At 42.7% G+C, this 14,395-nt stretch overlaps 1 protein-coding gene across 1 annotated transcript; it reads right to left on the reverse strand.

Annotated features, from left to right (window-relative positions):
* Positions 1-117: 117 nt before the first annotated feature.
* LOC307008493 (tripartite motif-containing protein 16-like) lies at positions 118-14,028 on the reverse strand. Its single transcript, XM_079631295.1, has 6 exons — positions 12,902-14,028; positions 11,284-11,379; positions 4,841-5,074; positions 4,378-4,537; positions 2,513-2,560; positions 118-2,268 (listed from the first exon to the last, which is right to left on the reverse strand). Exons 1-6 carry the CDS (start codon positions 13,472-13,474, stop codon positions 1,718-1,720), a joined length of 1,662 nt encoding a protein of 553 aa, XP_079487421.1. The 5' UTR covers positions 13,475-14,028; the 3' UTR covers positions 118-1,717.
* Positions 14,029-14,395: the final 367 nt, after the last annotated feature.

Here is a 14,395-nt window from a genome sequence, read left to right on the forward strand (position 1 = left end):
TATGATTTGCTTAAGTCCAGATGATATAAAAAATGACATGAAATTATTTGTTGCTTATCATTTTCTACTCTTGCCTGTTTAAGGGTTAAAAATCAAATAAGTAAATTCAATATAGTCCCATATATTTTATTTGAAAGACTTGGAGGATTACATTATTTGTGGCAGTGTCCTTATATAACTGGTCAACTTCCAATTGCTTTGGTCAATTATCACAAACAAGCATTTCTGTTCTGGTCACTTTTGTACAGACACAATGTTTCTCCTAGCCGGTGTTTTATGTGGAACAATGCTAATATAATTCATAATAAGTAGTTATTGTACATGGAGAATTGGGTTCGGCGCAACATTTTAATTGTAGACCAGATTTTTGACAAGAATGGGGAATTTTACACGTACCCTAATTTTATTTGAAAATATGGTTTATTTGTAAATAAAAAATAATTTAACAAAGTAATTAAGACTATCACTAATAATCTGAACCAAATTCTCAGATTTAGATATTAATAATACAACCGTACAAAATCCTCAACTTTTTGTAAATGGTCTCTCCTTATTTGATAAAGGTTTTAATAACAATTTATAAGAAATTCCTTCAATGTCGGATCCAGTCCTCCATGTAAATCAACATTTAAACTTTATTGTATATTATGGCACAGCATTTGGACATATAAATATGTTATATATAATAAAGTAAAATACGTAATGTACAAAATTATTCATTGATGTTATCCTGTAAATGCAGCCATTAGTGGATATATTCACTGTTTGTGATAAATATACTTTTTGTAACACAACACTTGAAGATATTGAACATTTATTTTTGTATTGCCCTTTTTCTATTTCTTTTTAAAATAGACATGACAAAATTATTAAACAGAACTCTTAATTTAAAACCTCATGACATTTTACCTTCAAAACCCATATTTTTCTGAAAAACAAAATTATATTATTAATCTTTTAATTATTTTGGCAAAGTTGTATATTCATAAGACAAAAATAACTCAAAAGAAACCCTGGAATATTACCTTTTATAACCCGATCTCACAATATACTTTGCAACTCTTTCAAACATGAGATCACAAAACAAAAAGCTTATAAAAAACAATACAAAATGTAAAGCTTTTAAAATTCATATAACTGCCCTGATATTATAAAGCACTTTTATTTCTGTATTTTATTACTATTATTTTTTTTAGATGTATTATTATTTTAATTTTTTTTACATACATGTTCATTTCATACTTTAGTTGTTGTTGTTATTCTTAGTTTTATACATTCTGAACTGACAGGAGAATAATGACGACCAAACAGCAATTAGAGTCATGTGTCTCTCCCTGCCCTCACCACACACACACACACACACACACACACACAATTAGACACACACATACACACACACACACGTACACACACATTAAAGAAAAGTCTCTGTAAAATCTCACTGTTACTTATTTCAATATTCAAAACCACACTATCCTCAATCTGTTATTTTGTTTGTTTAATAATTTCAAATGAAAGGTACTTTTAATAGTAATATTACAATTATTATGTGTCACTACAATAAAAACTAAATGAATATGATTTCCATCAATACAATTATGTGGCAGAAGTTACGCTATATTAAAGAAATTAAAATAAGAGTCTCTGTAATATCTCACTGTTACTGGTTTATCGAGCAGCTCAAAGTATTCTGGGTAAAATCTCTACAATCTGTTCATCAACACAGTTTCACTGATGATCCAGGACAAACCCAAAACCCAGGATAGAGCGGCTGAGTGAATGTGGTCTGGACTGTGTGGATGAGGCTCATTGTGTCAGAGACGCTGTAGAAGGACAGAGTTCCTGCACTGTGATCCACACACACTCCTATTCTTCTGTCATCCACACACACTCCTATTCTTCTGCTGGTGGGCTTTACAGGGAGAACAGTGTGTGTGTTATTGTGCCAGAATGTGTATCTGGAGGAAGAGCAGGACAAACTCCAGGACTGATCATTATATCCAAACACACACTCATAACCCGATCCCTTCCTGCTGATGCTCTTATATGACACTGATATACACACACCATCATCTCCAGTCCACTCAATCTCCCAGTAACAGCGTCCACACACACTCTCTCTACACAACACCTGAGGATAATGATCAAATCTGTCTGGATGATCAGGATACGGCTGCTGTGTGTGAGTGTGAGTAATAACTCTGTTCCTCTCAGACAGACTGAGGATTGTATGCGCTGTGTTCAGATCCAGAGTGAGCGGATGGGAATCTGATGGAGAGAAAACACATCAGAAACAGGAATTATGAATCTGTCTGATCTTTTAATGTGTCTGAACTCTTCATGAATCATGTTCAGTGTATCATCAGTGTCTCAGTGCAGCGGACCAAATATCCTGTGCAAATCATCATTTACATGATCAATCATAAACTCTTCTATCAGGATTTATTTCTCCTTCTACAGGAAGAACATGAACACATTCAGGAGTTTTTCTGCTGGTTTTCTAGAGACTCACATTGTAGGAAGTCGTTCCTGGTCTTGGGATTCATGTTGGGGAAAGTGACTGTGGAAATAAACATGAACATGTGGAGAGAAATGACAAGATACAATACATTCATTTCTGAGATATTTATAATATGATGCTCTATGATATTAGATGATGGACTCATTTCTGAATAATCTCCTCCATCATGTTCATATAAAAGACGACCAGTTATTAATAAACTGAGACGCATTTAACCTTCATATGCTCTTAGTTTCCTGTTCACACTCAGTGTGACCCCAACATTTATAGAGGGATTGTAAATAAATAAAACATACATTTTTAATAATACACATAATATCTATTTTTGTTTACTTCTCATCTATACAGTAATGCTGTGTTTAGTAATAAAGTACTTTTGTACCTATTTACCACACAATTCCTCAAATATACCATTAGCTTGCATGCAAAATATTACATTTTTATGAAAAAAATACTTAAATGATGATCTAAATGAAATATAAGTTGTGTCTGGATATGGATCTGGGTGTTGGGTGTATAATTCTGCCGTCTGTCGGTTAAAGAAAATCCTAAAGGAATTATAATTTAATAAAGAAATAGTTTTGTGCATAAACACTCAGCAGAGGGCGACAGAGATCCGTTCATTTACTGGATGTGGCCGACTGCTCATATCATCATTTGTGTAATACATTTAGTGAATTTATATATGTATAAAAATTATAAAAGACATTAAAAATGTTAATGATGTTAAATGTTACATTAAATATTCTTTCAAATAGTAGAATTTTGAAACTTTTCGATGCGTTTTGAAATGTCTTTTTTTTACAAAATGTTCAAAATTATACACATAAGAAACATGGAAGGACAAGTTTGTACATTTTGTTAATTGTAAAATATTGTAGAGGCATATTATTTATTTTAATGAACCAAATGTGGAAAAAAAATTCACAAAAAAAAAACAGCCAATCCCGGATCACCTCAACACTTCCTAGCCACGCCCTAGCAACCAAAATCCATAGAGGGATATCTTCCATTCTGAATTTCACAGAGGCATGGGAGTCGGTTTGTATCATTCATACTTACAAGCAGCCTTTGGAGTTTCATGATTGGCAGCTGCCAAGCCACTTACCCTAGCAACCACCTAGCAACCATTCAGAACACCATAGCAACACCCTATGAGCCGCCCAGAATACCTTAGCAACCGCCTAGCAACACAAAAAACATGTTAGCAAGATGTTAATAATGCTAGCATAATGCTAGCAAGATGCTAACCATGCTAGCTAGATGCTAATCATGCTAGTATTATGTTAGCGACATGCTAATCATGCTAACATTATGCTAGCAACATGCTAATCATGCTAGCATTATGCTAGCAACATGTTAATAATCATCCTAGCATCTTGTTAAAACATGTTAATCATTCTAGTATCTTGCTAAAAACATGTTAATCATTTTAACATTTAGCTAAAAACATGTTAGCCACATACTAATTATGTTAGGAAAATGCTTATCATGCTAACATCTTGATAAAAGCATCCTACCATCATGCTAGCAACATGCTAATCATGCTAGCATAATGTTAACAACATGCTAATCATGTTAGCATCTTGTTAAAAGCATGTTAACATCATGCTATTAACATGCTAATCATGCTAACAACATGCTAATTTTGTTATCAGCTTGATAAAATCTAGCTAACCGCACCCTAGCAATTGAGTGGCGAGTTTTGCCACTGCAAGCACCATTCACATTTTCTTCTGGAAAGATGTTTTAGGATTTAGCATTTTAGCAATTGAAGAAACATTTCATAAACTGCTGTACGTTCAGATTTAGGATGTTTCTACACATGTCTGTATAAACGAGGCGCAGGACTTTACCTCCGTCTGAGATCTTCTTGATCTCCTCTTTGCAGAAATCCTCCAGTTTGTCTCTCAGCTGACGGACAGATTCTCTCACGCCATCAAAAGAGGAGAGAGAACTGAAGGAAACGTCGGGTTCGTCTGTAGATTCAGGAGGTGCTGAGAGAGACTGGAAACTCTACAGAAAACAGAAATCAAAACTCATCATCTCCACACTTCAGCCAATAACCTGCACTATATCAGATCTGAGCGGCTCTTGTGGACTCGACTTCTCTTCAGTGACTCGCTTCAGTCCAGCACTTTCACACAATGATGAGAGTCTGACTGATGATTATATGATAACACAACACTCGACTGAATCTGACTGAACTCCTGTCAACATCTCAGTCAACGGCTCATTCTGCTCTCATGAAATGTTTCTCTGTCATAACTGGATCTTGCTCAAGTCCACTATGATCCAGTTCTTCTAGATCTGTGTTACCTGCAGGAACTGGATGTGATCTTGTGTGTGTGAAAGCTGCTCCAGCTCAGCGTCTCTCCTCCTCAGATCATTGATCTCCTGCTCCAGTCGCTCCAGTCGTCCTTCAGCTCGACTCACTGCAGTCTTTTCCTGATCTCTGATCCGCTGTGTGACCTCAGAGCGGCTTCTCTCAATGGAGCGGATGATCTCAGTGAAGATCCTCTCACTGTCCTCCACTGCTGTCTGTGCAGAGCGCTGTTACACACACATCACAATCACACAGTGGCTTCAGCAGGACTGACAGAGTCCAAACTGAGACGTCTCACACTTCTCTTCTTCTCCAGACATGATGTTTTATAAACAAAGTTCGGGAGGAGCACGTTCAAATAATTGATTCAATTATCACATCATTCCAACCAGCTGTCAACAATCAGTAATCAACATTTCTATCCAATCAGCATGAGTGGAGACCTATATACATACTCATTTGACTCACCAACGTTCCTCGACAGTTTTTCAGCATTTTGGCCGCGTCCCATATAGCCTAAAGTTGTCCGAAACGAGCTCTCCCATCCGATGAAGAATCTTTCGCCCTTCAGGAATCTTAGCCAGAATCCTCCGGCGTTATCTCGCGGGCGTCAGGCCAAACAAACGGATCGTCACCACCACGGGCGAAACATCCGGGATTTTCCTTCTGCGCAATTTTCAAACTGGACCTTTCAATAATTCCTGCTATCGAGAAATGGACAATAAAGGCCGCCGAGCACCACGCTCGCGTCTCGGGTAATACCGCCCTCTTCATGCGAAGGAGCGGGACTTTCCTCCAGCTTTAAGCCGCCGCAGCAGGCATAAGCGAGTCTCTTTTGAACGTCACCAATTAAATGAACCAGCAACAGATAAAGGAACAAACGATCATATAAATCAGACTGTACTTTGCTGTTGGATGATCATTCCTTAAAAGCTTTTCTTTTTATTCAGAAAGGCTTTATGTGCTAATTGTTTTATTCGTTTAGTTACTGTCGTTTTACTGTGTAGCACTTTGAGATTCTTTGGAATGAAAAGTGCGTTATAAATAAATGTATTATTATTATTATTATTATCCAGTATCAAATTGATACGTCAGTGGCGAATATACACAGGCGTAACCCACTCTAGTTCTTTCTTTCGACCCTTCCAGAAAGGACCACACGAAGTCGTATGCTGAGCTCAGTCATCGCATGTTTACTGAGAACATATAAAATGACACCAAACAGACGCGAAATACAGCTCATTCCGGTCACATTCTCCTCAACAGCTTGCATGAAACTCTTTCCACCAGTTAAACCGCAAGGTTTCCTCTGAGCTTCGGATTTCAATCGCCCAATATCAACCGTTCCCGCAGGATCCCTCTCACACTGCCACAGCAGTGTCATCTCCTCCGCTGCTACAGGAGCTCCATCTCTGGCATTCATCTGGTTAACCTTCTTCACTGTCAGCAGTCCATTCTGCTCCCACAAGAGTCAAGTTTCTCTGGCTAACCTTGCCTTCACCGCCACAGCAGTGATGTCCACTCTCACTCCTGCAGGAGCTTAGTTTCTCTAGCTAATGCTCTCCACTGCCGCAGCAGTGACGTGACCGTCGGCTCCCGCAGGAGCTTAGTTTCTCTAGCTAATGCTCTCCACTGCCGCAGCAGTGACGTGACCGTCGGCTCCCGCAGGAGCTCAGTTTCTGTCTAAACTTGCCTTCACTGCACAGCAGTATTACATTCCCGCTCCGTTGGAGTTAAGTTTCTTTGTAAGTTCTCCAAAGCCACAGTAATGTCACCTCAGCTCCGTTCTCTGGAAAATTGTCTCCACTGTGCAGTAGAGCAGTGATGTCTCCTCATCCAGTACCTTACTATTCAGAATTCATATCCCCGTGACTCACTCGTTAAAACCCCCACTCGACGCATCGCTCGACACCATCCTCCAAGCAGTTTCCCCCAGAACCATCCAATCCTGACTGCATGAAGATGTTTCAAAGGATCCCACTTTGCATATAACTTGCAGTTCCCCGATATTTCTCTCCTTTCAGTCACCTCATTCACCTCCCATATCAACAGCGGTAAGGGCCTCCAAGCAGGGTCCATCAGAGGCTACTTTAGTGGTTTCCAATTTTTTCCATAAGTTCATTCATGGCGCAAATCCCCCCCGTCTGTTGATGACTCCCTTGTTGCCCAGGATCCATTGCAGCTTCCCAACGCCGCAACGAGCTCCCATGCTCAACAGGACAGCACAACCGAACCACCAGCAAAGCCACGAGGCCGCAGGCCTAGCCGAGCCGCTTCCCGTACCCCGAGGCGCCGTGGCTTGCCCTCACCCCCACCATCAAGGTTGCCACCACCATCTCCAGCATCCTCCAACACTTCAGCACAACCCACCATTCCTGCGATTGAAAAAATTGACAGTTTTGGGGTTGAGACAAGCGCTAATCAGCGCCGACGTTCATTTTTCCAGGAGAATGAATAAACCACAACTATACAACCTGTACGTTTCTCTCCAGTCAGCTTTCCGTCTCCAAAATCCACTCCACCTGCAAATCCGCAAAGGCGAGTAATTACAGAGCCCTCGAACTCACGTTCCCAGGAAACTGCAACTTCCTTTTTCGCAGGGCCCAGTTTCCCAAGCGTCAGGCCACAGCAGGCCTTCAGCTAGCCCAAGCCGCGCCCCAGTTTCCGCCACTGCCGGCAGGCCCCAGCATCCTTCCGCTCCGCTGAGCTACAGACCGCAGCTTTCGCCAGCACCACGCCTCACGTCCCAATGCCATTTCTAAACGAACAGGCCCCCCTTTAGCGTGAGTATGCCTCCACCAATGGCGCAGGCCCAGCTACCATATTATTTTCCTGTCACTTTCCAACCCCTTCCCCTGTCCGTGGCCAGCTCCACCTCCAGACTCTAGCGCGAGGCTGCCTCAGCTAGAGGAGCAGGCCCAGACTCACTTTCTGCCTACCCAGCTCCCTTCCTTTCCCACTTTTTCTGTTCCTCCAAGCTCCAGGGGCCGACCTAAGCGTGAGGTTGCCTCCACAAACGGCCTCGGCCCCGGGGGGTTTTTCCTCCTATTTTTTCCCAAAATCGTCCTCCTTTCACACTATTTTCCGCAACGCCGATGCCCATCCCACCGAACGCTACAGCTATGGAACCGCCCCCCGTTGCCAGTAACATCAGAGCCCAGATCCTCACAGACATTCAGGCCACTGGCACCAGATGCGGACCCATTCCCAACTCCAGTACCTCACTATTCAGAGTTGATATTCCCATAAACCACCCATTGAAACCACTTCTTGACGCCTCCCTTAATTCCATCTCCACCCTCCGCAGAGGTAACCACTCCACCAATAATGCCCGCACACTGGACGCAATGTGCATATTGGCTTTTTCGGTCTATCCTTCAGATCTATCAGTGCTAGACAACGAAACCATCTCCTACTTCATCAAGAAAGTAAACAGATCAAATCAGGAAAGGCCATTTCATATATATTTTCTATCACCAATCCAACCATACCAAACTCTCTCAGCCTATTTACTTTTCAGAATTCACGGACTAAATCCCCTTCCGACCCACTTTTCGCAGACGACTCCAACCGCCCCGTCACACGGTTCTGGTTCCAAAAACACCTCAAATCTGTTTTGCTCCTTTCAGGCATCCCAGCAGAACACTTTTCCAGCCATTCATTCCGCATAGGCGCAGCAACCACAGCTGCTCAAAAAGGCCTCTCCCAGCAGCAGATCCAATCTCTTGGCCGCTGGTCATCGGAAGCCTTCAAGAGTTACATCCGCTCAAACTGCTTCCATATCAAAGAAGCCCAACAAACCCTCATCAGTTAACTACTTTGCCAACTCCCCTCCCACCCAACCCTACAGACCATCAATCCCGCAGGAGCCTCGCTCCCCATTCTACCTCGCTTCTCTGCCATAGCAACACTTTCTGTTCCAGCCGGAGCTCAGATCTCCGTCCCACCCACCTTTCAGATCACAGTTCGAAAGCAAGTTATCATCATCAACACCACAGCAGCACCACCTCTTCCTCTAACAAGATACCTCTCTCGACGCAACTGGCTCTCCAGTCAGTTAGGAGCAAGTCAACCAAGTTCTTCTACTACAGCTACTCTACTCCACTCCCGCAGAGGTTTCGCCACTCCGTCCAAACTTGTTTCCACTTCCGCAGCAGCGTCATCTACTACGCTCCCACAGGAGCTCCATTACTTCGTCCAAACTCATCCACTGCCGCAGCAGTGTCATCTACTCCGCTCCCGCAGGAGCCCCGTTACTCCGTCCAAACTCTTCCACTGCCGCAGCAGTGTCATCTCCTCCGCTCCCGCAGGAGCTACGTTACCCCGTTCAAACTCATCCACTGCCGCAGCAGTGTCATCTACTCCGCTCCCGCAGGAGCTCCGTTTTCTCTGTCCAAACTCATCCACTGCCGCAGCAGTGTCATTTACTATGCTCCCGCAGGAGCTCCGTTTTCTCTGTCCAAACTCATCCACGGCCGCAGCAGTGTCATTTACTCCGCTCCCGCAGGAGCTGCGTTACTCCGTTCAAACTCATCCACTGCCGCAGCAGTGTCATCTCCTCCGCTCCCGCAGGAGCTACGTTACTCCGTTCAAACTCATCCACTGCCGCAGCAGTGTCATCTACTCCGCTCCCGTAGGAGCTCAGTTCCATGTCCAAATTGTTTGGATATTTAAAAGCAAATTGAAAGCAAGTTTGGTCCACTGCCGCAGCAGTGTCATCTACTCCGCTCCCGCAGGAGCTCCGTTACTCCGTCCAAACTTGCCCACTGCCGCAGCAGTGTCATCTACTCCGCTCCCGCAGGAGCTCAGTTCTATGTCCAAATTGTTTGGATATTTAAAAGCAAATTGAAAGCAAGTTTGGTCCACTGCCGCAGCAGTGCCATCTACGCCGCTCCCGCAGGAGCTCCGTTACTCCGTCCAAACTTGCCCACTGCCGCAGCAGTGTCATCTACTCCGCTCCCGCAGGAGCTCAGTTCTATGTCCAAATTGTTTGGATATTTAAAAGCAAATTGAAAGCAAGTTTGGTCCACTGCCGCAGCAGTGTCATCTACGCCGCTCCCGCAGGAGCTCCGTTACTCCGTCCAAACTTGCCCACTGCCGCAGCAGTGTCATCTACTCCGCTCCCGCAGGAGCTAAGTTCTATGTCCAAATTGTTTGGATATTTAAAAGCAAATTGAAAGCAAGTTTGGTCCACTGCCGCAGCAGTGTCATCTACGCCGCTCCCGCAGGAGCTCCGTTACTCCGTCCAAACTTGCCCACTGCCGCAGCAGTGTCATCTACTCCGCTCCCGCAGGAGCTCAGTTCTATGTCCAAATTGTTTGGATATTTAAAAGCAAATTGAAAGCAAGTTTGGTCCACTGCCGCAGCAGTGTCATCTACTCCGCTCCCGCAGGAGCTCCGTTACTCCGTCCAAACTTGCCCACTGCCGCAGCAGTGTCATCTACTCCGCTCCCGCAGGAGCTCAGTTCTATGTCCAAATAGTTTGGATATTTAAAAGCAAATTGAAAGCAAGTTTGGTCCACTGCCGCAGCAGTGTCATCTACGCCGCTCCCGCAGGAGCTCCGTTACTCCGTCCAAACTTGCCCACTGCCGCAGCAGTGTCAGCTACTCCGCTCCCGCAGGAGCTCAGTTCTACGTCCAAATTGTTTGGATATTTAAAAGCAAATTGAAAGCAAGTTTGGTCCACTGCCGCAGCAGTGTCACCTACTCCGCTCCCGCAGGAGCTCAGTTCTATGTCCAAATTGTTTGGATATTTAAAAGTACACCACATATCACCATCCCCAGTCTACCACCTCAGAGGCCCACCCATCTGACGTCATGACAATCAACTCCCATCCGATGTCACAAGGAGGCTTCCAGCGACTTACTCCTTCCCATTTCCGATACCTCAAGCTGCACCCTGCAAGTTTTTGGGGGGTTATCAACATCATGGCGGCTGTCCTGCATTTATTTTTGCAGCTTTTGGGGGGAGTACTCTGGGTTCGGGCCGAATACCGAGCCCGGAGCCCTCTCCTCGGACAGCACGCCAAATACGCATACTATTTATTCTATCTGACTTATTTGTGAGTGTGAACTAGTGAAATGATGTTTTATAAACAAAGTTCGGGAGGAGCACGTTCAAATAATTGATTCAATTATCACATCATTCCAACCAGCTGTCAACAATCAGTAATCAACATTTCTATCCAATCAGCATGAGTGGAGACCTATATACATACTCATTTGACTCACCAACGTTCCTCGACAGTTTTTCAGCATCCCTCCACCACCCCGTCTCCTCACACTCGCCTGGTTACTTCCTAAACCAGCAATACGGGGGGAGTACTCTGGGTTCGGGCCGAATACCGAGCCCGGAGCCCTCTCCTCGGACAGCACGCCAAATACGCATACTATTTATTCTATCTGACTTATTTGTGAGTGTGAACTAGTGAATCACCTTATGAGACTTCACAGCCTCTCTCAGATGCTGAAGATCTTTCTGTCTCTGCTGGATCCTCTGCCGGATCTTCATCTGCGTCTCCTTCAGCTGTTTCTGGAGGACAAACCAGTGACCGGGAATCACACATAAAACTACTGTCACACACACATTAAAGTTACATGAATCCAGAGTTGGTGAAGTGGTTAAAGATCTTGCATGGACGTTTGCCTACAGAACAACCACTGGCACTGCTCCCCTGTACCTGAACTCATTAATTCTGACTTATGTGCCATCCAGAAACTTGCGCTCTGCAAGTGAGCGGCGTCTGGTGGTGCCATCTCAAAGAGGCACGAAATCTCTCTCTCGGACCTTCACCATGACTGCTCCCTGCTGGTGGAATGATCTGCCCAACTCAGCCAGAGCTGCTGAGTCTGTAGCCATCTTTGCTGCTGATCTTTAAGAAACTGCTGAAGACGTATCTTTTTCGGCAGCACTTGAGCACTTGATCCAGTATTACTAACACTTTCTTATCTATTCTACAAAAAAAAAAAAAATGGATTGTACTGTGAAGGGTTATAGCACTTACATACTGTTGTCCTACTGCTAGTTTAATTGCTTCTATTGTTTCTCAGTTGTAAGTCGCTTTGGATAAAAGCGTCTGCTAAATGAATAAATGTAAATGTAAATGCATGGTAAGTTTTCACTGTCTGGTTCAAACCACAGATTCAAGGTTTCCTGAAATGTCAGCATTATTTCATCAGTAGTTTTATATCATCAGTATCATCATTTACTCTTCCTCAAGTCTCTCCAAACCTGTATGACTTTCACTCTATTGTGAGACACACCAGAAGATATTTAGAAGAATGTCTCGCTGTTTACAGACGCCAGATACAATATGGTGACAATTTGTGAATCACAACTTGGCTCTTTTAAAAGTAGCATATTTTGGAATAATATACTAATATAATTGTGAAACAAGTGTGAACTGAACGTAATGTTTTCAGACACATAATTGCATGTTAATTGCTATTAAATAAAAAAAATATTATAGTTTAAATTTAAAGTAATTAACTAAACTTAAGAGTGACATTTTGACCCACTTAAATAGTATTTATGTATACAATGTAATTTCATAATTCCATTGAATTTAAATATTAAATATTATTAAAATGTACTTTAAAATAAAACTTAAGTAAAACTTTTAATTGTACATTATAAAAAGGTGTACTTTATAAAGTGTACTTATGAAACAGTCATGAACGTTTACTATCTGTAAGTGCACTTAAGTGGCCTTTCATTTAATTTAATATTATATTATCTGCAAGTACACTTTTTTAAAATATACTTTTAATTTGAAGTACACTACAAGTGCATGTCAATACAATTAAGCGTACTTCTTTCTGTAACCACTAGTTGTTTAGATTACTTTTGTGCTTTTTCTCCTTTTTGGAGCTTGAAACTTTTTTACTCCATTGACTTTCAATGTATAAACTAAAACATAAAACATACATAACAAAATATCATCTTTTATATTCCACAGAAGAAACTCAGTCAAACCGGTTTGGACCAGCATGAGTAAATGAGGAAGTAAATAAAGACACTTTCATTTCTGTGATCAATCGCTCTCAGTTCATACCTGTGTCTCTGTCCTCTGTGCTGCAGTTGATACAGTGTTGTGGTTTTTATGTTCACTCTCCTTACACCACACACAGATGCACTGTTGATCAGTAATACAGAACATTTCTAGCTCTTTATCATGTTTACGGCAGATCATGTCCTGCAGTCGTCCAGTGGCATCGATCACTTTGTGTGGTTTACGAGAGTGATATTCCTCATGACGGTCAAAATGAGTTTGACAGTAAGATTCCTGACACACCAGACAGGACTTGACGGCTTTGTGTTTTCTTCCAGTACAGACGTCACACTCCACGTCTCCAGCTCCAGCGTAACAGTCAGCAGGAAGTTTAGTCTTCTTCAGTTTCTCCACCAGTTCAGCCAGAATGGTGTTTTTAGCTAAAGCAGGTCTTGGACTGAAGGTCTGTCTGCACTGAGGGCAGCTGTAGACTCTCTTCTCATCCTCCTGATCCCAGCAGTCTGTAATACAGATCTTACAGTAACTGTGTCCACAGAGGAGAGTCACTGGTTCCTTCAGGAGATCCAGACACACTGGACACATGAACTCATCCTGAGAAAATCTTGCTTCTGCCATTTTGTACAGAGACACGAACACACAACAGCTCAACAATACTTCAGTTTCTGTTTCTCTGAACTGAGGAGATGAAATAGTTCCTGCTTCTGTGTTTGAGTGACGTGTGTAAAACAGGAGTGTCTGTAAAGCAGCTTCCTCATTCCTGGTGAAGAGAGTCACTTTACTGCTGTGTTTATGTGCACTGTTAACCCTTGCTGTAAAAAAGGGCCAAATTCTGACAGTATCTTAACATTTTCCATTAAAACAGTAATATACCATAGAAAACAATGCATTCTGGGTTAAATTTGTTGTTTTCGAGAAAGTAATCTACAGGAATATACTGTGAGTTAACAGTGTTCAAAGTCGACACTCAGAGGCTGTTTTGAAATCACACCCTATACCCTCATTCACTATTCCCTACACTAGTTTACTACTGTAGTTCACTTGACAGAGTGAATGAAAAGAAGAGAGTGAATTCAGACACTGATTGTAATGTATTGTGTTGCCACTGGAGCGCGCTGTTACGTTGGCTTAGCCAGTTCCTTTTGTGTGGACATCAGCAACTGTTTGAGTTTCCGTGTTCTTGAGTAAAGCAGTTATTGTGCAGTCACACTCACTGTCTTTATTGTCTCCAGTATCTTACATGGTGTCAGAAGTGTAGCATGGCTACCCTGCAGTTTGGGCTGCGGATTCATATCAGGAATTCAACCGTTTTCAGAGCCACGTTACGTTCGTTTTTGATGGACCACTCTCCGAACAAGCTGCAAAGCAGCAAGCCGGCTGGCTGGGTACGTGGACGGACAAGTCAGAGAAATTTACAAAACCCTCACCTGGGCTGAAGGTGAGAAAGAGGATCCCGAAAAAGTGCTAGAAAAGATTGAGAAATATATCAGACGAAGAAAGAACAAGAGGATAGCTCGCCATCGTTTCAAGCAGAGGAAA

Source organism: Phoxinus phoxinus (assembly GCF_949152265.1).
Source record: "Phoxinus phoxinus genome assembly, chromosome: 1".
In the NCBI taxonomy this organism is placed as follows: Eukaryota; Metazoa; Chordata; class Actinopteri; order Cypriniformes; family Leuciscidae; genus Phoxinus; species Phoxinus phoxinus.

What these genes read in the sequence shown, in the direction of transcription:
- LOC307008493 (XM_079631295.1), bottom strand. Translation starts at nt 13,474, where the DNA reads ATGGCAGAAGCAAGATTTTCTCAGGATGAGTTCATGTGTCCAGTGTGT. An exon ending in ATCACATCCAGTTCCTGCAG is followed by an intron (nt 4,538 to 4,840) that starts GTAACACAGATC and finishes TGTTTTCTGTAG; the next exon opens with AGTTTCCAGTCTCTCTCAGC. An exon ending in CAGGAACGACTTCCTACAAT is followed by an intron (nt 2,269 to 2,512) that starts GTGAGTCTCTAG and finishes TCTCTCCATCAG; the next exon opens with ATTCCCATCCGCTCACTCTG.